This window comes from Octopus bimaculoides, chromosome 3 (genome assembly GCF_046866305.1).
Source record: "Octopus bimaculoides isolate indiv1 chromosome 3, ASM4686630v1, whole genome shotgun sequence".
NCBI lineage: Eukaryota > Metazoa > Mollusca > Cephalopoda > Octopoda > Octopodidae > Octopus > Octopus bimaculoides.
Window position 1 is genome coordinate 136,136,222 of NC_142930.1, and position 25,149 is coordinate 136,161,370.

General features: G+C 36.8%; 1 protein-coding gene across 2 annotated transcripts; it reads left to right on the top strand.

The window, feature by feature from the left end:
* Positions 1 to 2,724: 2,724 nt before the first annotated feature.
* LOC106875090 (uncharacterized) lies at positions 2,725 to 24,821 on the top strand. 2 transcript variants are annotated; one of them, XM_014923065.3, is made up of 5 exons: positions 2,725 to 3,005; positions 7,996 to 8,029; positions 11,916 to 11,984; positions 20,839 to 21,059; positions 24,555 to 24,821. In XM_014923065.3, the coding sequence occupies exons 1-5, from the start codon at positions 2,934 to 2,936 to the stop codon at positions 24,579 to 24,581; spliced, it is 423 nt and encodes a 140-aa protein (XP_014778551.1). In that variant the 5' UTR covers positions 2,725 to 2,933; the 3' UTR covers positions 24,582 to 24,821. The 2 variants fall into 2 exon arrangements, with proteins under 2 accessions (XP_014778551.1, XP_014778552.1); XM_014923066.3 differs by having other exon boundaries at positions 2,768 to 3,005; positions 24,558 to 24,821.
* Positions 24,822 to 25,149: the final 328 nt, after the last annotated feature.

A 25,149-nucleotide genomic window follows, 5' to 3' on the forward strand; every position in this document is an offset into this window, starting at 1 on the left:
GAATGGGGAAAATGCTCTGAAAGTAAGGTACCATTGAAATGTGAATGCAAACAGAATAACTCAAGTTACGCAGATTTTTTTCGGGTACCTTGAACTATTGGTAGTCTAGTAAGAGCTAGATTTTCTTTTGAATCAGTTCCAGGCATTTTCATTTAACATATTCTTCGCTACAGCAATTTAAATTCAAATGTGTTATTACACAATGTCACTTTAGTTGGATTTAAGCTACAGTTACTTAAAACCTTTCCTCATTCATCACACAATCCTCTCGATTCATTCCTATCGCCAGTCCAGGTGAAATCGTAAGCGATACAAGTTTCTATATTTTTACAAGTTTTTAGTTTGTAAATTTTGTTTTGTTATTGCTTTGGATGACGGACCTGCGGTAGATGAAAGCTAAAAAACGCCCCTCTCTCTCTCTCTCTCTCTCTCTCTCTCTCTCTCTCTCTCTTTCGCATTGCTTAGGTTTTATCTATTATCAATTTATGAATTTTTAACCATTTATTTGCGCTGGAGACGTAAATAGAGTGCAATTTATTGAATATAGAAAATTACAATTATCTAAAACATCTATAATTTCTATACTTAAATCGGAAAAGCTATTTAATTATTCAACAACCACTTGATATTTATTGTTGCTTTAACTGAAAGCAACTTAAAATTTTCGAGTAATATCAGTTTTGCAAATGTCACCAGTTCAGCAGAATATATACATGATTAATATTCTTACATCAAAAAGGAAAGAAAACAGTACAGCCAGTGCTCGCGAGCAAGTCTGGTTTGTAACATATACCACGCTTCCACTTATTGTTTAAAGTTCCAATATAGTCATCAGCAGATATAAATAGCTTCTCGGCCCTTATTTTTTCAATAGTGGTGTATCCTAGAGGTAACAGCTGAGGGAAGAGAGAACTGTGCCAGCACCCGGCTGATTCTGATTACAACTTAGTTGACTGTGGTGATGTGAAACGAAGTACCATACTTGCTGACGTATTAGACGAGATATGGCTCAGTGGTTAGAGTGTCAGGTTCACAATCATAAGGTCGTGGGTTCGATTCCCGACCGGGTTATGTGTTGTGTTCTTGAGCATGTCACTGTATTTTTCACGTTGTGCCAGTTCACTCAGCTGTAGAAATGAATTGCGACGTCATTGGTGCCAAGCTGTACCGGCCTTTCCCTTTCTCTTTCCCTTGGATAACATCAGTGGCATGGAGAGGGGAGGCTGGTTTCCAAGAGTGACGGCTGGTCTTCCATAAACAACGAGACTTGTGCCTCGGCAGGGAACTTTCTAGCTGCAATCTCATGGTCATTCATGACCAAGGAGGTCTTTACCTGTTAGATCAATGGTTCCCAACCCACTTCTTTAAATGAGTTTTCCCACAAATCCCTTTTAATATGCTTATCCTTATGTATACGTATATAAAATTTTGAATTTAGTCTACCTTTGCGGACCCCAGGTTGGGAACCACTGCTTTAGATGTATGTAACAACTGTCCTGTGTCGAATGCAACCGTTGTACAGATAGGAGGCCGAGTGTCGGAGGCTATAATTATAAAATAATTGATTTAAAATTTTGGCACAGGGCCAGCAATTTCGGGGAAGAGGGATAAATCGATTACATCAAAATCAGTGTTCAACTGCTACTTATTTTAACGACCGCCAAAGGTTAAATGGCAAAGTTGACCTCGGCGGTATTTGAACTCAGAACGTTAAGTCGAACGAAATTCCGCAAAGCATTTTGCCCGGTGTGCTAACGATTCTGTCAGCTGTGCGCCTTATTATTAATGATAAAACAATCTGTTAGCACGGTCGCAGTTAAATGACTGAATCGGATCTTTTTTAAAACGGGGGCCACATTTTTCATTAACGAAACACTTTGAAACTTGGAACACTGGTAGAATGTGTCATATAAAACATCTTTTTCTCTTAGTCTTCTTTAAAAAAAAAGAAATCCATAAGTTATTCCATGTTAAAGTTGTCGTATTTCTGTAATTTCAACCAATCACTGACGTCCATTCAGCCGATATCCATTAAGTGCCGACTACATAAACAAACGATTCTGAAACAATTAACCCTAACCCTAACCTTAGGGTTAGGGTTAGGCTTAGGGTTAAAGCAAATTTAAAATGAAAAAAGCAAATAAAACGAAGGTATGGAGATTAAATACGCTTTACATCGCTTAATCAGCCAAAGGAGTAAATATAAACAACTGAATACGTCAGTGATTGGTTGAAATTATCGAAATAAGACAATTTTTTACATGAAATAAATTCGAATACAAAAGTATTTTTCTGTTCTATAACACAAAATAGATAAGTATACGAAGTTTGAAAGTCTTTCGGTACCAAAAACACTACGTAAAACATTAATGAAAAATGTGGCCCCCGTTTTAAAATAGATCCACTGAACCAAGTAAAAGAATATATATATATATATATATATATACACACACACATGACGAATTTCTTTCAGTTACCGTCGATCGAACCCACCCACGTGGTTTAGTCGGTCCAAGGTTATAGCAGAAAATATTTGCCCAATGTGCCAAACAGTGGAACTGAACCTGGAAGCAGACTGCTTACAACACAGCCAAGCCTACGCCTGCATACATACATACATGTACATTACTGTCTCACTCTCTTTTTCACACACATACACACGCGCACATACATCAGAGGATAAATGAATTGACCAATCGTTAGCGATTAAAATAACATTTATTTATCTATTTATTGTTTCTGGAGTAACTTTCACGTTCACTCAGAGTTCTTTATTTACATTTTTTTTTATACGACGCAAAAGCATCTCGACTCGTTTTTGTTTTGTGTGTGTGTTTCGTGTATATTATTCTAGTTAGGTTGTACTATATCATTTATATAAATATTGTATTGACATTTTAATTACTGGGATATTGTGTTTCTTTAAATTTAAAATGTTTGGAAGTCTTTCACTCGCCTACGGAGCTTTTCCACTTATTTTTCTCAACTTTGCAACTATCGTGGAGGTAAGTTTATATTCATTTGTTTATTAATTGCGTTCGTTATTGGAATGTTGAACCCCGTCCCGTCATTTTTTAACGCAGTCAGAACAGACGACGTACTATGGTAGTCTTGATGCGGTTTCTCGTGCTAAAAATAACAGTCAAATCTCTCCAAACTCATTAAAAAAAGATACCTAAACTGTCTGACAAAATACGATACTGTTAAATTTTGGAATACTTTCGTTGATATCTAATTAAAGAACAGTAGGATAAGGGTGTTTTGAACACGTCTTGAGTGTACGAAATACATTTCTTGTTATAATTAAATATATTTGAACATATTTTATATTTACTTTTGTTGCCGGTATTTCGTTTTGAGAAACAAAACAAACTTAGTTGCTGGGAGAAAAAATTGTTCCAACTTTTCAATAAATAACTTTAACCTATATGTTATTAATCATTGACATTAAAACATAAGTGAATAATACAGTAATACTAATCAATACTCAATATTTATTCGCTGGCAGTTTTAAACTCGATTTGTTAAAATGTAGGATCACCGCTCCACGTCCGGTTACATCATGCTTTTCAAACAGAAACTTTACGAAATCAGTTTTGAACTATTTCTGTATTTGATAGGCTCTTTACATTCTGGGTTCAAATACCGCTGAGATCCTTTTTATCTTTCATTGTCACAAAACTTTTGAAAATAATTAAATGAAATCGTAAAAAACCGTAGTTTCCGTTGTATGAAAGAAGGATACTCAAAAATGCTGGAAGAGATCAATTTTCCCTTTCATCTATGGATGGATGGAATTTGGCAACTCCGGATTTTTTTAATGGCATGTTGCGGAAGTTTGTCATAGGGATATTTTTGCTGTAGTTAATATTTACCGTGTTTTTTCTATTCACATTTATGTTTATTTCATAATGAAACGTCTCTACGGTTGATCGACCTGTTAACATTCACGGCTAAATCTCTATAATCACTCTTTCTTATCTATGAAGAATAATGACCCCATAATGAACAATACAAAAATATCTACAATACTAGTAGTGCAAAATGTTTAATTACATCTAAAACTATCTCCAATGACAAACAAGCTGGGTCGGAAGAGGGCGTCTAAAATATTTTGCAGTTCCCAAATCTGAATTTGACTAACGTTAGATGGTTATAGTTGTGTGACAAAGTATTAGTTTTTGTTTTATCAGATGTAATATCAGATAAATGATATAGGGCGTGTTTGAAAAAATCAGCACTAAAATTAAACACTGCAAAGCGAAATGGTTATCAGAAGTTTCCTCGTCATAAAAAAATATATAAATAAATGAACCCAACGTGGTCACCTTGTTTTAAGAATAGGTTTAAATGGGGAAATCTTGCTTCAGGACGTAAAATGATTTTACTTTGAATTTTTATTAAAATGATTCTAAATGGCTAAATATTTAACAAGCATGTTAGTCATTTAGGGGTTCAGTTGTTCATTTCCGAATATTACACACAATGTACAGGGCTAAATTTGACAGTTTGTGTAAAAGGAAAAGAAAACAATATTCCATCCAAAAGTAAACGTATTTAAAAGAAAAAAAAAATCGAACATGTATCAACTAGATTATGGCTGGGAGATAACTGTATACTTAAAGTAACTTCCTTCAGCCTCGATAATGACCTCAAGACGGCTCCGCGGAGCCAGGCGCATGCGTTCCTCACTGTGTCCTTGAGATCTCCATGCCATTCATAAAATCTCACAGGCTGCCGTGTGTCTGTTTCTGCTCCAGGCTTCGCTAACCCAACCTATTAAATACTACTTCATATACAAATATAGTTTGATGATTTGATTTTTTTCTATTCGAGGGATGCTCGAGCTGTGAAATCTTATTAATGACTGCATTGTTTCTTTCCAGGTAAACTGACATCTGACTCTTCACAGACGACTACAAAACCCCCCTAATAAGGACTTCGCTTAAAAAGGGACAAAATTTGGCAGTGTTATCAAGTACCTGCTGAAAAAGAGTTTAGGGGGAGGTAAAGAATACGCACACCACCCAGTGTTTAGGATAACCCTCATCCTAAATACTGGGTGTGTGTATTCTTTACCTTCGCCAAGAGTTTAACCCCCAACAATATTCATCATGACCTGTTGCTACATTAGGGAATAACATTCCAGCTTTATCAACAGTGCAAAAGTGGGCAGCTGAATTTAGGAGGGTAAGGGAGTGTCCTAAAGATGATCCTAAGTTTGGACATCCAGTCACATGATGAAGGATGGCAGGCAACTGACTATAAATCAAGGAGCCAATGCTAGTAGCATATCTCATGAAAGAGTTGCGAATATTTGGCATCATGAATGTGACATAATGAAGGTTTCTGCTTGGTGGATGCCATGTCTTCTGACACCTGATCAAAAGCACACCGGGTTGATCATATCATTGGGGAAAACCTGGCATTGTTTGAGGCAGATCCAGCTGGTTTCCTTGAACATTTCTAAAACCCAGGTTGAGTGTTGGAGTTATCACTTTGAACCAGATATAGACAATCCATGCAGTGGAAAACTCCTCACCTTCTCCGACGAAGGCTAAGGTTGTGTTATCTGCTGGGAAGGTGATGGCCTCAGTCTTTTGGGATGCAAAAGGTATTGTGTCAACAAAATCTAAAGGCCACAGAGAAGAAGGGAAATTACATGGATCCCTATCTATTAGTTTAAGCAATGATGGTAGAAAACTATCTTTGACTGTCCCAGGAACTGCTACAATGGATTCTGTTGCTATAGCTGAAAAACCTACAAAACCTCATTGACATGTTAAACAACATTATAGGTCACACTTCTAAAAACCCTCCACATGATAAACATGGCATGACTCATTCTATGTCAGATTTCTATGCACACCAAAGATTTTCTGATGTATTTGCTAAGAATGGCACTTCTGGCAATGTGAGTTCACAGTCTGCAATTCCAATCCAGAATGGGGCTTCACCATCACCACCACTTAATAGAATGCTCACTCTAAGTGAAGATGAACGTAAGCAGAATGTTGGCACTCTGTCGGTTACGACGACAAGGGCTCCAGTTGATCCGATCAACGGAACAGCCTGCTCGTTAAATTAGCATGCAAGTGGCTGAGCACTCCACAGACACGTATACCCCTAACGTAGTTCTCGGGGAGATTCAGCATGACACAGTGTGACAAGGCTAGCCCTTTGAATTACTGGCACAACAGAAACAGGAAGTAAGAGTGAGAGAAAGTTGTGGTGAAAGAGTACAGCAGGGCTCACCACCATCCCCTGCCGGAGTCTCGTGGAACTTTAGGTGTTTTTGCTCAATAAACACTCACAACGCCTGGTCTGGGAATCGAAACCGAGATCCTATGACCGCGAGTCCGCTGCCCTAACCACTGGGCTATTGCACCTCCACTACGTAAGCAGAATAGACAGCAGGTCGCTCGTCACCTACAGCTCTGGCACCAGAAAAGAGTTGGTGGTAACAGTCAGAGGTCTGATTCTACTTCAACTAATATCCCTGCTGATGATGGTTGTGACTGGCTGGATGGTTCTAATCTAACACATGCTAGCTCAGTTTCAACTATCTTCAAAAGGACTACACTACCAACGGAAAGTACATGCCAACTTGCTGAAGCAGTTATGAAAGGCTATCAAGACTAAACACCCAGAAAACTGACAAAAAGGGGTCTCGTCTCATCAGGACAATGCTCCTGTACACAAGTTCATTTCAATGGTTGCTGTGTGTGATTGTGGCTTTGAACTGATTGATCACCCTCCTTATTTCCATGATTTAATCTCATCCAACTATGATCTGTTCCCCCACATAAAAAAAAAAAAATTCATTTGATTGGGAACTAGTATCACAGTGGCGATGATGTCATATCTTTTGTTGACTGTTTTGACCAACAGGATGAAAGCTTCTTCCTTAATGGGATCCAACACTGCAACACCATTGGAAGAAGTGTGAAAACTGCAAGGAGGACTAATGTTGAAAAATAAACCTCATTTGGTTAGCTTCTATGAGAGTATCTTGGTCAGTTTAAGGACTTTTCAGTCAACCTTCATATTTGCATACTCTTAGCCCAGATCTTTGATCTAAAAACTATTTTTGAACTTTCTTTAACGAATTTCATTCCAGTCTTCATTGCATCATGCATATGGAGTAAGACATTCGAGCGTGTTCGTTGCCAGTCCCGCTGGACTGGCTCCTGTGCAGGTGGCACGTAAAATACACCATTTCGAGCGCGGCCGTTGCCAGTACCTCCTGACAGGCCTTCGTGCCGGTGGCATGTAAAAGCACCCACTAAACTCTTGGAGTGGTTGGCGTTAGGAAGGGCATCCAGCTGTAGAAACTCTGCCAAATCAGACTGGAACCTGGTATAACCATCTGGTTCACCAGTCCTCAGTCAAATCGTCCAACCCATGCTAGCATGGAAAGCGGATGTTAAACGATGATGATGATGATGACGATATATCTCTTCCAATAAGAATCGCTCCATGCTTAACATATGATGAAACTTCATACCATTCAGTCGGGTTGAGGTTCCATACATGATTTTGTTGTTAAAATTTATGTGCAATGACTTACATTTCTACAATACACAAAATATAAAAATTTTTTTTTTTTACAATTCTTAATAATATTTAATTATAAAAATACAACAAAATTTGTTTTTATATATAGTGAATGGCTATGAAAGTCCAGTAAAGTAGGAATCAAAGAGGCTCCGTAAACAAAATATGGTTGAGAACCACTGCTTTAGATGTTATCAAGGATGTCTAATATATCCTTCCTAAGTTCACTACAATTCGGATGATTTAAAACTGTTTTTTCATGTGCAATATTAATATTTCAATATTTCTCAAAAATAATTTCAGTTGCAACTGCTTTAGTTAATACATTCAAATTTAATATTTTGTTGTTCTTGTTTTAAAGCAATATCAGATATTATTCATTTATTTATTTAATTTCTATTAACGAGTTCCTGTTTATTTTGTTTTCTCTTTATACAGGCTTCGATTACTTGTGGTACCTTTCTATGTACTGGTAAGTTGATAAATGTATAATATGAACAATACTTTTATATATTATAGTAAAGTTGACAGTCTACTCTGAGTTTCACCCATAGTTCAACTAAGGGTGACACTCAGTTGAATTTAAACTTTGATATAATATATACCTCTCCTCTCAACCTAGCATATTGATTTCTATTCCATTAAGTTCTTCCCATGGAATGTTGGCCATAGACAATATTTCTCTACTGTTCTTGACCTTGGGCTGCCTTTTCTGCTTCTTTCCATTTGAATTTCTGCTTTTCCAGCTCTTCCTCAGTGTCCCATCTTGAAGGACTTGAAGGAAGACGTTCCTCTCCCAAGTTTTGTTGGTTTTGAATTGCCATCAATGCTTCTCTAACTTTCCTTTTTTCCTTCTTCTGAGTAGGAATGTTGACCCTAAACAAAGCTATTTTCATCTTTGGGATGTGGTTCATGTTAATCTGGTTTCAATTCTTTGACTTGTCCATCATGGGAAGTCCTACCAGGAACTTCTTCCCCAGTAACATAGCTCTTGGTCACTGAGGCAAACAAGCCAACAAACTACAACAAGGACTGGACCTTGTGGTTGAGAAATAAGACTCCTGAAAGATAAAATTAATAATCTGAAAATTTCAAATAAGGATGAGGTTTTAACTAAGTACTTAAGTTAAATTGTCAAAACGGGAGTTTCAACTAATAGGGTGCAGATCATTGAGTGCTTTTGTAATGACAGTTGGCACTCTGTCACTTACGACGTCGAGGGTTCCAGTCGATCCAATCAATGGAACAGCCTGCCCGTGAAATTAATGTGCAAATGGCTGAGCACTCCACAGACATGTGTACCCTTAACGTAGTTCTCGGGGATATTCAGCGTGACACAGTGTGACAAGGCTGACCCTTTGAATTACAGGCACAACAGAAACAGGAAGTAAGAGTGAGAGAAAGTTGTGGTGAAAGAGTACAGCAGGGTTCGCCACCATCCCCTGCTGGAGCCTCGTGCAGCTTTAGGTGTTTTTGCTCAATAAACACTCACAATGCCCGGTCTGGGAATCGAAACCGCGATGCTATGACCACGAGTCCGCTGCCCCAACCACTGGGCCGTTGCGCCTCCACCGTAATGACAGTGGATCATTAGAAAAGAGTAAAGATTTTTGTCTTCATAAGGTGTCAAGATTCAATATGGTTGAGGCTATCCGTTTTTAAACCTTGGGGTAGATATAAGGTCATCCTGGAACCTAATGACGTATTGACAAATTAAAGTTTTTTTGTGTGTGAACAGGAGGGTAGGCTTGACTGGAAAAACGTATAAATATAAAGCAGAAAAAATAAAAGAATGTACAATAACTATAAAATGTGTAACACATGTGTATAATGTGTATGTTTATCGATATAGCGATGTCTGTAATCAGGGAACTGCACTTGACCATGGCATTTATTTTCAGCTTGTAAGACTTTTGAAATTATATTTGATGATTTGCTATGCTTCAGAAAACACTTCAAGCTCAGTAAAATTATGGCCATCTATACATACAAACATGTCCTTTATGGTCATAACACCCCCACTTCCCCTCTCACATACATATTTCTGTACTCCCCAACTGTTCCCTCTCTCTCTCTCTCTCTCTCTCTTACCTTCACTCTGTTTCTCTTTCTATCTCTCACCTCCCTCTGCTTCCTTTTGTTACTGTAATAACCAAGTATCTCCTCTGTAGTAAGATAGCTACCTCTGTCTCTTGGTTATGAGTTAACCTCTTGCCTGGCTCATTGCCAGTTGACTTGGTTTTTCTTCCTCTCTTAGCTGAAACATCCTTGTCTTGCAAGTTGCTTGGTAACCTTGTGGTTACTGGCTTTACAGAAAGAGCGTCCATGCTGGATTCACAGAAAGAGCACCTGTGCTGGCTCCACATAAAATGCACCTATGCTGGTGCCATGTAGAAAAGCACCTGTGCCAGCACCATATAAAAATCACCCAGTACACTCTGTAAAGTGGTTAGCATTAGGAATGGTATCCAACTGTTGGAACCATGCCAAAACAGATGACTGAAGCCTGGTGCAGTCCTCTGGCTTCCTTACTCCTGTCAAACCATCCAACGCATGCCACCATGTAAAATGGCCTTTAACCCTTTAGTGTTTAAACCGACCATATCCAACCCAAATATTCTACGTTTTATATTCAAACTGGTGATATCTAGCCTCTCACACCTAACCTACATTGACATTCTAAAAATAAACAATCGCATCATTGAAACCTCAAAGCTACAAGATAATGCATGATTAATTCAAAACAATTTGAGTGAAAAAGTATTACATTTAACAGAGTAATCTGAACACTAAAGGGTTAAATGTTGATAATGAAATGCCAATTTAGTTATTCTGTCAATTCTGTTGGCTAAGATTTGGAGAAATCATAAACGTTGCTTAAATATAAGATTTACTTTATAGAAGTTGGCTTCCAAAAATGTCACGGACAGAAATCAGTCCAGTTTATTGGTCTGCAGCTTTTAAAACAATAACTATGAATGTGTAACGTGTGTATAATGTGTATGTTTGTAGATACAGAGATGTATGTAATAAGTGAACTTCACTTCACCATGGCATTTATTTTCAGCTTATACCAAAGAATGATGTAATCCCATAGATGATATCTCTTGTCATGTTTTTATTATATTTTGTTAGTTGAAAATGAAACCAATTTTGCTCCTTGTGAGATTTGTCATCTTAAAGGAATTTGAGAGAAATTGTCAACAGAAAATTAACATAGAATTAAATTTTTGCTGGAAATTTAACCCATGGACTTCTGATTAGGTGGATAGCTAGGAGATCCAAGTCCAGCCACTATTTCGCATTAAGAATTCATAGCTCTGGTACTATGAACGTGTTTAGAATTTTGCAGGAAAGAATTGCAGGACAAATTCTACAAACTGAAACAACTGGTGTGAAACCCAAGGAGTGAGCAAAAAATGCGATGATTAGATAATATCCTAGATTATCTTGGCTAGGCACACTTGGGAATCCATCTGGAAAGTGCAATGGCAGTTGCTTCAGATAGGACCCTATAAAGGTGGTTCCTTGAGGATTTGACTCCCACAACCATCCCAGGAATAGTAGGCAAAGAAAATGGATGGATTTTTGTGCTCATTCAGATTATTTCCATGAATAGCATTTTTTTGTTGGTACTTATCTCCATAATTTAGTGGAGTAAAATGGAGAAAACAAATCCGCTCTTATTTTCTTAGTACAACAAATGCCTATACTGAAGAATGATGTAATCCCATAGAACTGAACTCCAAGCACTGAGCTAAGGAGGGGTCCTTTATACTGTTACCAAACCAGCTTGAAATAATAGCAAGGTACTTTATTCAAGAAGACTTTAGTACTAGAATGGTAAAACAGACATTAAATGTCCCTTCTCCCACCAACTGGATGTAATGTGATTTCACTGTTATTCCTAGCAGGGCAAGTGACTGCACCGTGACTCCATCTTCCATTGGCTCATGATTGTTATATATCATGTTCTGTAGGAATGAGCCCTGCAGAACCAGTTGAAGCCATGACTTAAATTCTATTTTTGGTTGACTCCTGTTCATCTCTTTTCTGCCAATTTATCTTGAGGTTCCAGTCACTACACTATCTTAATTACTCTTTCGATATCAGCTACTTTACATTATTCCAAAACATAACAAAATAGATTCACCTTGTGTATAATTAAACAGCATCCTTCCCATTACATGGTGTTTTGATCACATATCTTGTACTTAGTATAAGCAAAAACCAGTTGTCTCAAATTTTAGCCAAGCTTACTCTATGTTGCACCCAAGTGGCTGCATGCATAAATTTTAAATTTTCCTTCTAATATTCTCTTTTGTGCCTAACATGTTTGAATCTTCTATATTTTTCAGGTAATGCTTACTGTTGTGGTGTTTCAGGAAGCAGTTGCTGTTTCTACAGGCCAGTTTATCGTATATGGTGTAAGTAATTTTTACTCAATTCAGTTATTGTTATATTTATTCAGGTTCCTTACATACTGAGTTCACATCCTGCTGAGGTCAATTATATCATCCTTGTAGAAATCATAAAAGTTTTAGGGTTGAAAAAAATTCCCCGCTTCCCTGAAAAAAAATCATGGTATTGTGCTCATGTTAGAAATATTTACATGGGTGGTGGATGGGCAAATCTGCTGAGTGCATGACAAAATGCTATGCTGTATTTAGTTACTTCCGTTTGTTTTGTAAATGAGTGCAGCCATTATACAAGCAGTATCATTAGTTTCCAATCTTTCATGAAAGCCTGTCCAGTAATGGAAAGATATTACCTTATTTGGAAACAAATGAGGATTGGTGACAGGAAGGGCATCTGGTCATAGAAAATCTGCCTTAATGACTTCTTAGGCAAACATGGAAAAGTGAGTGCTAAATTGATGATGATGATTTTTGCATGCTTGTGTAGATTAGACAGGTCCTCTCCAACACATTGTCTTGCTAAATGTTGCATTCTTTTGTCACTACTTTCGTGAGGTTCATCATTCTGAGATCCACTTTCATCATTAGTGCTCTTGTCAGTCATGGCCCACCTCTTCCGTAGTTTCCTTCCACTTTGATATCCTGGCACATTTTTACTCATACATTATCTTCCATGTTTATTACATGTCATTTACCAATGCAGCCTTCATGCTTTCATGCATAAAATTATTCTTCTTCTATTCAGTTTAGCTCTTAGCTCATACGTATCACAGCTTTCATTCACACCAACATTACACCTCCAGCTAAGCATGCTTTCTCTCCAACCCTAATCCTCTGCATTGAGTGTTCATGTCTTTCCACATTTCACTACTATCGCACTTCATACACTATCAATATAAATTTTAAAGATAAAGAAATTATTATAGATTAGTTTAAAAATGGTGAGCTGGCAGAGTTTAGTGAATTGGAAGAAATGTCAAGAATGTTTCTTCTGGTTCTTTATGGTATACTGAGGCAATATGAATTCTATTCCTTTTATTTTTTTTATCTCATCTAGAGATCACATTTACTATTACAGCTGTTATTATATGACCAAGTAAGCTTTATAGTGTTGTTTAACCCTAGGTCAGTCTTGATTGACCAAGCCTATGGTCAAAAGCATTCCAGCTGTGATCATTGCATTTTTTTCAGACATAATACATCTATATGTACACTTATTTTCACTTAATCATGTAAGGAAGAGTAGCACTTATGAATCTTTACAGGGCAACTGAGACTTGTGGGAAGAAGTTATCTTCAGAAAGAAGATGTAGCTTGATTCTAGCAGCAGAGTAGGCTCTGCTCAAACTACTCAAGAACTAGGTACTAGTATTCAGCTTGGTGTTGGATTAAATCAACCCCTTAACCCTTTAGCATTCAGATTACATTGTCAAATGTAATGGTTGTTTATTCACATAGTTTTGAATTGATCACGTACTACCTCGTAGCTTTGAGATTTCAGTGATTGTTTATTTTCAAAACAACATTGTAGGGTAGGTGTAAGAGGCTAAATATGGTTGGTTTGAAGTTTAAACAAGTATCTTTTGGCCACATATGACTGGTTTAAATGCTAAAGGGTTAATTATCTAAACTTGTCCCTCATTTAAAAAGTGGATTTGGTAGATATTAAGCTATTCTTGCTAATTCAAATAACCTTTTACAATCTCTTTGAGTATGTAATCCAGTTTAATTTGTTGAAACATACCTATATTGGATCAGGGATGCATTGCCATGAAGTGACAATTTTCAATTGGATCTACTTGATTACATTTGTCAGAGCTGAAGGATGAACCAGTGCTTATGACCGTCAGACCCTCCTAGAGTAATGAGTGATGCATTTAATGTTTCACTTGAATCTTTTGTAAGTCAACATCTGCAGAAAAAACAGGGTAGAGAGGGAATTTGAGAAGGCTGTCATACTAGGGTTGATAGATTTTGGCATAGTGATTAGTTTGGGAGTTGGCTACATCAAAAGTGATGAGGAGAGACAAGTGGGTCAGGAATGACCGAGATGGGGTGGCATAAACCCCAACCAGGCTCTGGGAAGCAGAACCCATTATGTTGTGGTAGAAAAGCCATCGAGGATACCGTGTGCTTAGGCTAGAAACTGAAACGTGTCTGAGTGACTTTATACTGTGGAAAAGCCATAGACATTCTTTTCTTTAATCCTCCCCACTTGAGAATCTCAAAGCAGAAATGTTTTGCTTGTTGTTGAGCACCAGAGATGCCATAGACTGATCAAGGTAGTCAGGTGTAGGCTGTTATTTCTAGTAAGTTGAGCAAACATGCAGAATCTTCTTTATCTGTTTTTTGTTGTTTCCGCCTGTGATAAGCTCACTCGGTGATACTGCTTCATTCGCAAATCAAATGGGTTTTACTTCAGTTGCATTGCTAATTTGTAAGGAAATGCATAAATGCAACAAGATCTTATTTTCTCTCTTCTAAAAATTTGAATCGGCAGCAACAAAAGAACAACATGGCGAGTTAATCTGCTAGATACAGCAGCCAACAAATTTATCACAAATCGGTGCTTTAATTTTTAAAAAAATGTACAGTAGATAATGAGATAGAAATATATCATACAAATTAGCCTGGATGATCATGACTCTTATGCCTTTAGATTGTAGTGACGCCTTAATAGCAGACATTCCGGAAAGCTTATCCACGTATGCGCAGGGACTAGTTCCGGAAGGGATACAGGAAGAGTCTCGTGCGCATGCGTGGTCATTCGATATTCAAGCTTCGCGCCCTTTTTCATTCTCTTTTCTCGCCGGCCGGCGGAGAGCTCAGACGTACAAGCAGTCTCTCTCCGACATTCCAACTCTGGAGCTAGACAAATAACCACCAACATCATTGACGGCGTCTCAGCAACCAAATGGGCAAAGTGCTGCCTATTTCCTCTGTAAATAAATATTGTTGTGTTGATAGTTCAGAATCTGCATTCCGTTGTTTCTTCTAGAAATTTAATGTATGGAAGCGGGTATACACCTAATGGTGTATAGCCACTTTCCTAAAAGATCATAGGTCTGCTTGCTCTGTTGATCGTGGATAAAAACAACAGAAACCATCGAATTTCAGTGTCAAGTATTGAAGACATATTGTTCCTTTCACGGGACACCTATCTATTAAAGGTAACATTGTGAGATTTGGGACCTATTTTCGACAGCAATAAAAACTAAAGCAATATAGAATAAAATATTCTGCTAAGAAACATACAGAAGCATCAATAACTAGTTTTGAATTCCCAATGCATGAGTAGATAGTTCTGTATCTTAATCTCTTCCTCACCTTATCCCTGTGTATTATCTTTGTGCTTCTGTGAAATAATTCTCACTGATTTTGGTTAGAATAGAGGAGCAATTCTATAATATGTAATGCAGATAATTTACAATTTGGCATTAGGAAAGGCATCCAGCTGTAGAAACCATGTCAAAACAGACAACAGAAGCCTGGTACAGCCCTCTGGCTTGCCAGCTCCTGTCAAACCATCCAACCCATGACAGCATGGAAATGGACATTATATGATGATGATGAACTTCATTATTTCTTTGTATTTGTAATATTTTACACCCCTCTCCTTCGCACAAGATATAACATCAGTCTGTCATGGAGAATTTACATTGATGAGCATTCATTCTAGGGATGGACAGCAGGGCTGCCATTCTAGAGATGGAAGAGCTCTTATGCTAGCAATAAGAATTCTCATTTGCTTCACCTAGGCATTTTACAAGTAGTAGTTTTAAATATTTTAACTCGTCTACTGACCATATAGTACTGTGTCCTTTACTCTGTACCTTTTGTGTTTCATTAAAGTAAATGATTTGTGACTGCTACGCATTTATGTAGCTTGTTTCTGGTGAAACTGGCAAGAACCATTTGTTACTTCTGTCTTTTGCTTTATTACTTTGTGAAAAGCAAAAGACAAAAAGGAAAATGAACACAGCACCGCAGTGAGGAAAGAACTGGCAAGCTGCCTGAAAATGGTTCTCTTTCCAAGTAAGATGTTCCATTTCACTGGCTCCATTTCCCATCATTTTCAAGCTGTTGTTCATTTATGGTCCCTGTCTTGAAAATTAAACTTTCAGTAGTTAACCAATTTATTAGTAGTTATGACATTTTTCATTTGCTGTGTGTGTGTGTGAATCTATGCTTAAAACATTTTGCTACTTATACCTAGAAAAGAAAAGGAAACATAAGCAAACAAAAGGGTGTTAGTTGTCTATAATTATATATAATTGCTGTTCATTTATCTTTATTACAAACGGGTCTCTTACTCTGGTGGTTTGTTGTGTTTGAGTACTATCAGGTAACTGGACAGGTCATTCAGTGAGTTTTACATCCAGATAATAAGAATCACTAACAACACATTCCAGTAGAACCATTAGATTTAGTAAATAGTGTATGAAGTATTGTAACACTGTTCTCATTTTCTTTTGTGTAACAAGTGGTGGATATTGAGTTTTTATTGAATTGAGGAAGGTAAAGGTTAAAATCCATAATGATTTTTTTTTATCAGTAAAAGTATAATCACATTTTAAACCAGATATGGAATTGTACTTGGAGAGCATGCTAGTTTCATCTTATTGGCTGATGAAACTGTAGGTTTGTATTGTGACTCAGAACAGCATGACATTGACATGCTTTATAAAAATATATGCTGATAGATTACATTCAAATTTGTAGTATCTAGTTTCGACCGTTTTTTGTACATACATTAGTCTCTGACTGCTTCTAATTATAAATTTGCATTTTAAAATTTAATTTTATCAATAAATAAAGTTAACAACTTCAGAGAATGTGTTACAGCTGAGAAACATAATAATTAAATTTACAGGAAAAAATAACAAGTAAATTTTGTGAATATACAACAGTCTATTTTTGATTTGAAAACATTATTTCAATCTGTTACAGTCTACCCTTTATATTTTATGCCACCTAGTTTAACCCTACTGTGTTAGTCCTTGGGTACATTTTAATGAATTTCATTCTGTTAGTCATACTAATCCCTGTCTCAGTTATTTCTCCACCCACATTTATTCCTGCGTATATATTGATTTGGAGTTGTTGGTATTGGCCGCATTAGTCTCACCAGTTTCTCATGAGCCTGCAAATGTCATTGGTACTGCCCCATCTCTAACCCCGCAAAACAGAAAGTGTGGTTGTTGCAGTTACTTGAGTTTCCGGGATACTGGTGAAGATGTCAGTTCATATGCTGTTCCAATCTCCTGCTGTGTGGATGACTATGGAAATGATCCATAACTCAATAAGCACAGGGAAAAAATTAAAAACCTGTTCAAGTAAGTATATCACAGAAACAGGTTATTCAACAAACTAACCCTGAACCCTATTGACATCTCCAATGTGGCCCTGCAATAATTGCATATCGAGATTAATTGAACCCTACCCCATTCCATCCCCCCTTGCAGCTCCCAACAATTATTTGGTATTATGACATTAGAGATGGTGCTACAGATGCAGCAGTCTAGAAGGTTTAGATTAAAAGAGCTAAAGGGCTACATACTGTTGTAAGGGGGGGGGGGGGGTCTTATGATCATATTGTCTCAGGCTTTACAAGAAAAAAACAGCCCTGTATTTCTCAAGGCTGATGAGCACCATTCATCTGATTGTGAACTGTGCCATCTTGAATTGCTTGGTGATGGCCCTCATTTATGGAAATGTCATTGATAACATCCTCTTCTAACTGGGCAAGCATGGTCATCCTGACAGTGTTTGGCAGCTGAGAAAATTCTCTCATCTTGGCTCTGAATGGAATATCCTTATAAAAGACCCCTGTTCTTTCCTGACCCTGAATATACAACCATTCATGTTCAAGAAGCCAGTTATCTTCAAGTCACAGTAGTTGTTGGCACTGTTTACCTTATATCATGTATCAGATTGGAATTTGCCATGTCGATGCTGCCAGTACATCTGAAAAAGAAACGAGCAAGTTAGAATTTGATGCATTTCATGTAAATACTGTTAAATCATCTCCCAGTTATAATCTACTAAAGTTTTATGTGAAAATATTTGGTGCACCCTGTATATCTTTCCACCTGCTGTTACACGAGAGTATATAAAGTTGATTGATAGACTTGGGTGTCTTAAATTGAACTGTAACTGATTCAAGAAGCCATAAAAGCAAAGCTTACCTAACATGACTTGAACATAAAACTAACATTTGCATGTTGATTAATTATTCAAAATATCAAGTCTCTCAGAAATGTCAAATTATGCTATCATATTCTCTTACCAAATTCACATTATCTATTGTGAATACAAAGATATATCAGTTAAAAATCAGATTTGGTAACTCTAAAATGGACACTACTTTTCAATTTAAAGGAACATGGTAATATTATTCTCAGGATAAATTTATGCATGGCATATCAATATATGCACTTGAAGTGACATTAGATTAAAATAATGATGGATGTTTGTGCCTTTAGTTATCCCTCCTCTTCTGTACAACATCTTAAACCTGCTATATTTTGTCACTAACACTTCATATCAGCTATCATTCTCTATGCCCTTTCATAACTACCATTGATGATCCCACCCTCACTATCATTATTGCATCATTGACTATTGCTGCACTTATGTACCTCTGACCGCTATCTATGTCATTGTACATCACTTTGCACATCATCCCCATCTTCTTGAGCTACTTCTTTCTCACCTAAACCCCTCCGTACCAATATTTCCTATTAACTACACCTCTATCTTTGTTCATTACTCTACTTCACTGCCAACCATCTGTTACTCTCCTCTCACACTCTTATGGAATTACCCACCCTCTCTTTACTTCCCTCTGTATTCCTTCCCTTCTTTCTATTTTCTTTTTATACAAACCTTTTTGTACCTTTATAGTTTGCTCTGGTCTCTCATCACCATCATCTCTATTTTCTTTCCTGCTTTTCCAACCCAACCTAATTTAATACAAGGTAACTCTTTATTTCTTCTATAGCAAGACACCTGTACTTGACCTTTTGTCATACTTTAGTTTATCAGAAAGTCATTACCTCCTCATGAGACTAGGAAATGCTTTGAATCTCTTCATGTACCGACTTGATTGCATACGGTATCAGTCCTTATCCTTTTTCAGCTGGAGTAGCCTTGTATCTCCTTCAGAGCAAAACTTGTTTTTTTTCCCTTCTCAGCACCTGATACAAAGCTACCAATCTCAGTACTACACCCCAACTCAGTTAAGTGGTTTCATCCTGCAAGGTATTTGCTAACCTCACTAGTACCAGTACCACAATAAAAGCACCAAATACACTCTTGTGAAGTGGTCAACATTAGGAAAGGCATCCAGCCATAGAATTCATACCAGAGACATTGCAGCTCAAGTCTAGTTTGTTGGATAATGTTGAACTGTCCAACACATGCCAGCATGTAACAAGACCCTGAATGATGATAATGTACAAGTCTTCAATGTGTCTATCATGCTAAACATTTCATGTGTAAAGGTACTTGAAAGTACAAGATGTTTATATATGACTGATGCTTAATAATTTCATGGTATTAGTAAATTAGCTTTCTCTTCAGAGTACATTTGTTTGTATACACACACACACGGCGAGCTGGCAGAAACGTTAGCACGCCGGGCGAAATGCTTAGCAGTATTTCGTCTGCCGCTACGTTCTGAGTTCAAATTCCGCCGAGGTCGACTTTGCCTTTCATCCTTTCGGGGTCGATTAAATAAGTACCAGTTATGCACTGGGGTCGATATAATTGACTTAATCTGTTTGTCCCCTCTGTGTGTAGCCCCTTGTGGGTAGTAAAGAAATAACACACACACTTTTTCTTTTCACTGGTTGATTGCTGTGACCTGAAGTTTATTGTTTGAGTGTAATTGAACATGAGAAAATAAAGATTTTAAATTCTTTATCTCTAAAAAGACTAATATAGATTTGCAATTGCTAGCATTGTTTTCAAATAAGGAACTTTGTTCTAAAGGGTCACACTGATATATTTAATCTCTTTATCTTGTACTTAGTCAAGGATGTACTTATATAACTTTCTCTTGTTTTGTGAAGGAGTGTGGCCTAGTGGTTAATTTGTTGCATTGAGTTCTTGGGCAGAAAACTTCATTTCGCATTACTCCAGTCCATGCAGTTGTAAATGAGTAACTCTGTGACTGACTGGTGTCCTGTTGTGATCTTATATACCATGGTAACTGGCCATTTGAATTCTGCAGCTTGAGACAGTAATGTCCAGGGTTACTTTGTGACTCTGACAGGACCGAAGATCTTACTTTCCTGTCAGCTTGTATTTCAAGATTATAAATGAACTTAATTCATTATTAGGCTTTTAAAGAAGAGGCACTGAAATCTGATGGACCTTGTTTCTCTCGTGGAATTGTTTCACTGATAATAAATAGAAATATTTTATAAATAATTTCTTTAAATTAATGCCAAATTTTGATTATACTGGAGCTTGGTACAACTCTGCTGCTTGCTAGGTCCAGTTAAACTGTCTAACCCATACCAACATGAAAAACTAATGATAAATGATGACTATGGGCATATGGCGTAGTGGTTAAGAGCGCGGGCTACTAACCCCAAGGTTCCGAGTTCGATTCACGGCAGCGACCTGATTAATAATAATAATAATGACTATAATATTACATCAATAATTGCTGCTGCATTTAGTCTGCTATATATTACTTCAGTATTTCATATTTTTATTGTTTGTTTCCAGCTCATTTTTGATTGATCAAACTTTTGATATGTAAAATACATGTAGGTTAATATTATTCAATGTTTTCTTTCATGTTAAATATAAATGTAATTTATCTATTGGTTTTTTTTGTTTATATTTTCAGGGTTTTGGTTTGTATGGTCTTTAATATTTCTTGGAATAATTTCTTGTTCCTATCTCTGCTACAAAAGAAAATATAGAAATAATCAAATTATTCGTGCTACCCGGGTTTATGGACCGCCACCAAATCAACCTGGTGCATATGTAGTCGGACCTTACCAAGGCTACAATGTCCCCGTACAACCACTTACAACAAATCCTGTTGCTCCTCCTCCTTATAAAATGGTAAGATTTACATATTTCTGTATTTTCTGATTAGACATACTGACAAAGTGATTAAGGTGTTGTTGATGTGTAACTGTTAAATCTTTCCAGATAGTGAACATGTGACCTAATGAATTCCACCTGTGATCATTCTGTTTTTCTCAGGTCTCTTGGATCACATTATCTTACATATCCTTTCATCTTAAGACATAAAGGATACAAACAGAGGGAGATTTTGCTTCTGCTTTTAGCAGGTCATTTTAAGTCAAAGGGAGAGCCTCTAAGCTGGTAGGTAGGATACCATGGGTTCACAGTCCGTCTCTTACACAGTATTTTGTTGTTTGTGTGGTTAAACATCTCAACTTTCAATGGACAACTCCCATCTGGTTTGAGCAGGTGTTGAATATTGATATATTCTCGGAACTGTATGTACATATTTCTCTCTAACAGTGATATGATTAGTGGTTTCTGGTATTAAGTTCAATTTCTCCCACTGAAAATGTTACCTGCAGTACACTGGTATCTTATCAACTGAAAGATTTTTATCATTCATTTTTTTTTTATCTGTGTGTAAACTACACTTTTAAATTAAACACATTGCATTCAAACCCGGTCAAGGAGTATGTTACAATTAGTATTTGGACAGTGAAAGATAATGTGAGAAAAAGATCATTGAAATATATCGGAAAACATAGCATTATGAAAGTTTATGATTAATGGTCCAACCCAATTTTAGTCTTTACTTTGTTAGGAGGAAGATATCAAAATACTGGTTGAATACTTAGAGCAAACTGTGTTATTGCATCAATTTGGAAAAGTGGTTTTGATTCTTGCCTATATTTCAAAAAATTGTTTTTCATATGTTGTAGGCATTTGTAGCTGCTCTTAACTTGGTTGCTCAGCCTTTGAGATGTAGTAGCAAAAATCTTCCTTAAAGCACCCCCTAAAAAAAAAAAAATTTAATGCTGGTTAAATTGTTTGTGGATACTCTGTATCTAAGAAGCAAATTGCAAAGACAAGATGGACATAGCTAGAGAGCTTGTTTGATAAGAACTGGGTCTGAACAATTATATTCCATTGCCGCTGGACTGGCTCCCATGCAGGTGGCATTTAAAAAAACACCTTTTGAGCGAGGCTGTTGCCAGTACCGTGTGACTGGCCCTCGTGCTGGTGGCATGTAAAAGCACCCACTACACTCTCGGAGTGGTTGGGCGTTAGGAAGGGCATCCAGCTGTAGAAACTCTGCCAGATCAGATTGGAGCCTGGTGCAGCCTTCTGGCTTGCCAGTCCTCAGTCAAATCGTCCAACCCATGCTAGCATGGAAAGCGAAGGTTAAACGATGATGATTCAATTCTAGATTAATCTTCTGAAGATTAACATATTTTTATAACTTTCGAGACGACAACAATATCTTCATTTAGTGAGCATTGAGTAAGTTTGCAAGTAACAGTTAGAAATTACTGCTGTAATGGAAGAGCAATGTATTTGTGACAAAATTGCAGATATTATATAATTGAAACACTGTTTCAATGACCATGATATGCAACAGGCCATCTTATAGATAGTTTAATCCCCAAGATATGGGGGTTCAGTTCATGTTTGTAGGTCAAGTGCTTGTTAGAGGCTCCTTCAGTGGAGGTAATAAGCAGCTTGAATACGGAGAAAAATATCATTATAGTAACATTTAGATTTTAGAATGGATACGATGTGAGTATGGCATGTGGTTGAAGTGAGTGAATGACTGTTTGCCTGCGAGTCAGATGACTGTTTTGTTTTGAATGTGTGTATATTGGGATGAAATGAGATTATTTACTGCAGATGACTGGACACTCAACTTGATTTGGTGACTAGTACTTTTTTGGCAGTGGAGGCAAGTGCATGAGAACATGCAGAAATATATGAATAAAGAGAGTGACAGGTTGAGAGAAACATTTTTATTTATTAATTGAACATCATTGACATAGACTTTCCTTCTCCTCACACACATTAAGAGAAATATGCTCACAAAGAGAGGAGGAGGCAGGAACGAACAAGAGAAACAAAAATGTCTGATGCCAAATAAGTCAGTGTTGAATCAATAACACTAAATAAGTAAAATGAGTATTAAATACAGAGGTCCCTAATGACTAACCCTAACCCTATAGGACCTCTGTATTTAAGTAATACCCCAAAATAGCTGTGCTAAGATGAACCCATGAGGAGCAGTAACCAAGTGTTTGAGCAGTACATCAATGTAAAGAGAACTTGTTTCTGGTATAAGGTTTATATCTTCTTTCCACATTGGTCATGTTGGGGCACTACTATCAAGGGTTCAGTTAAGAACTCCAGGTACTTATTTTAGTCTGGTACTTAGTTATCAGTTTGTTGATTCCCTTTACAGGACATGAACACTAAGTTTTAATTCTTTAGCATTCAGAATATTCTGTCAAGCATAATGCTTATTGAAATTGGTTGACTTAATTGTGCATTATCTCATTGCTTCTAAATTTCAATGATGTGATAGTATATCTTAGACATTTTATGGTAGGTATGAGAGGCCAAATTTGGTCGGTTGGAATGTAGAACATGTGCAATATTTGGGCCTGAAATTGCCAGTTTGGATGCTAAAGGGTTAAACAAGTTAAAACAAATGCACAAGGACCCAGATAGTTGAAAGTATTCTTCAAGGCTGGAGCAGAACTTGACCAAGAAACCATGCAGTCAGATTGAGTTAACTTATTACCATGAAGCGAACTTTTGACACCTTGTGTGTTTCTAATACATTATAGGAGGGGCATGTGTTTGACTGTCATGAAAGCATTTTAGACTGATGATCTTAGTGCAGCTAATGCCCATCCTGAAATGAGGAAAGGATATGATATGAGTGGGGGTCTGACAACCATACTTAACTCACTTTAAAAAATTCTGTCGTAGTCATTTACTTTAATGCTAAGTACCTAACAGAGATGTATTCAATGTATATGATGAAAGTTAAACAGAAAAAGAAATTCTATAGAAATATATTCCCCAATAAATCATTTGCAGTCAACTTGCAGATACAAGGGCCACTAGTTGAACACTCTATATGCTGGATGTTAACAGGCTTATGAGTTCATAAAGAGAGAATGTGTGCCATTTTAGGGCCTTCTCTCAATGGCATTATTGCACACTATCTGTCCTCATTCCTCACTGAGGTAAGACCTCACATGCTAGATCAACTGGTTACTAGACTTGACTCAATATTCTCCTAGCTTTGCTCATTGTCTCCTTTTAACCAAATCCTGTGGCTTGCCTTTTCCACTGTAGCCTGGGTATCATTCATGATAGTATTTGCTTTACATTGAGTAACAACCTAGCAACAACCGTCACCTCATACTGATTCAAATGTATGCGAGATCAATTTAATGGAGAAAAATTTGGGGTTAAGTTTTTGGGTCAAATATTTATGACTTTGGGAATTAAGGTTACATTGCAAAGATATTACATGTGTATTTATCTGCATTTCTTTTCTACTTTCATTTTTTTATCATATTTCAGCAGGCACCACCCTATACTCCAAATTAAAGAATATTAAGAGAACTGCAATGAATATAATTATATTTCAATTAATTTATTTATGCTGTTTTTGTGATTATGTATTTTTGTACCTTATAAAAACTTATGAAAACTCTGATTTGTAACTGTTTACAGAGTGCTTTTAATGAAGAAAAAAGTGTTAATAAATAAAAATAAAGGAATTAAAAAAAAAACCAATTGCAAAGAATTCAATGACTATTTTATATAAAATAAAATTCAAAATTTAAACACGTTGTTTCTGTTCTTTTTTACTTTATTTATAAAATAAAAATTGCCAAGATTATGAACAGTTGTTGCCATACTTGAGAAACGTGATGTGATATGAATATTTAGTTCGTCATCATTAGTTTAATGCTGGCAAATCCACTTACAAGGATTTGGTTGATCTGGGGCACTAGTGGAAGAAACTTGCTCATGAGAAGTTTCTTCACATGGGAAACTGAACTTGAAAATTGTGGTATGGAAGTGAATTTCTCAGTCACACAGACATACTTAGACTATTAATTTTACAGCCAGTCTTCACATTCCATTTTTCTTCTTCATTGAATATTTTATT

Coding starts and splice junctions, on each gene's coding strand:
- LOC106875090 (XM_014923065.3), top strand. CDS start 2,934: ATGTTTGGAAGTCTTTCACTCGCCTACGGAGCTTTTCCACTTATTTTT. Junction 8,030..11,915: donor TGGTACCTTTCTATGTACTG/GTAAGTTGATAA, acceptor TATATTTTTCAG/GTAATGCTTACTGTTGTGGT. Junction 11,985..20,838: donor GCCAGTTTATCGTATATGGT/GTAAGTAATTTT, acceptor TTATATTTTCAG/GGTTTTGGTTTGTATGGTCT.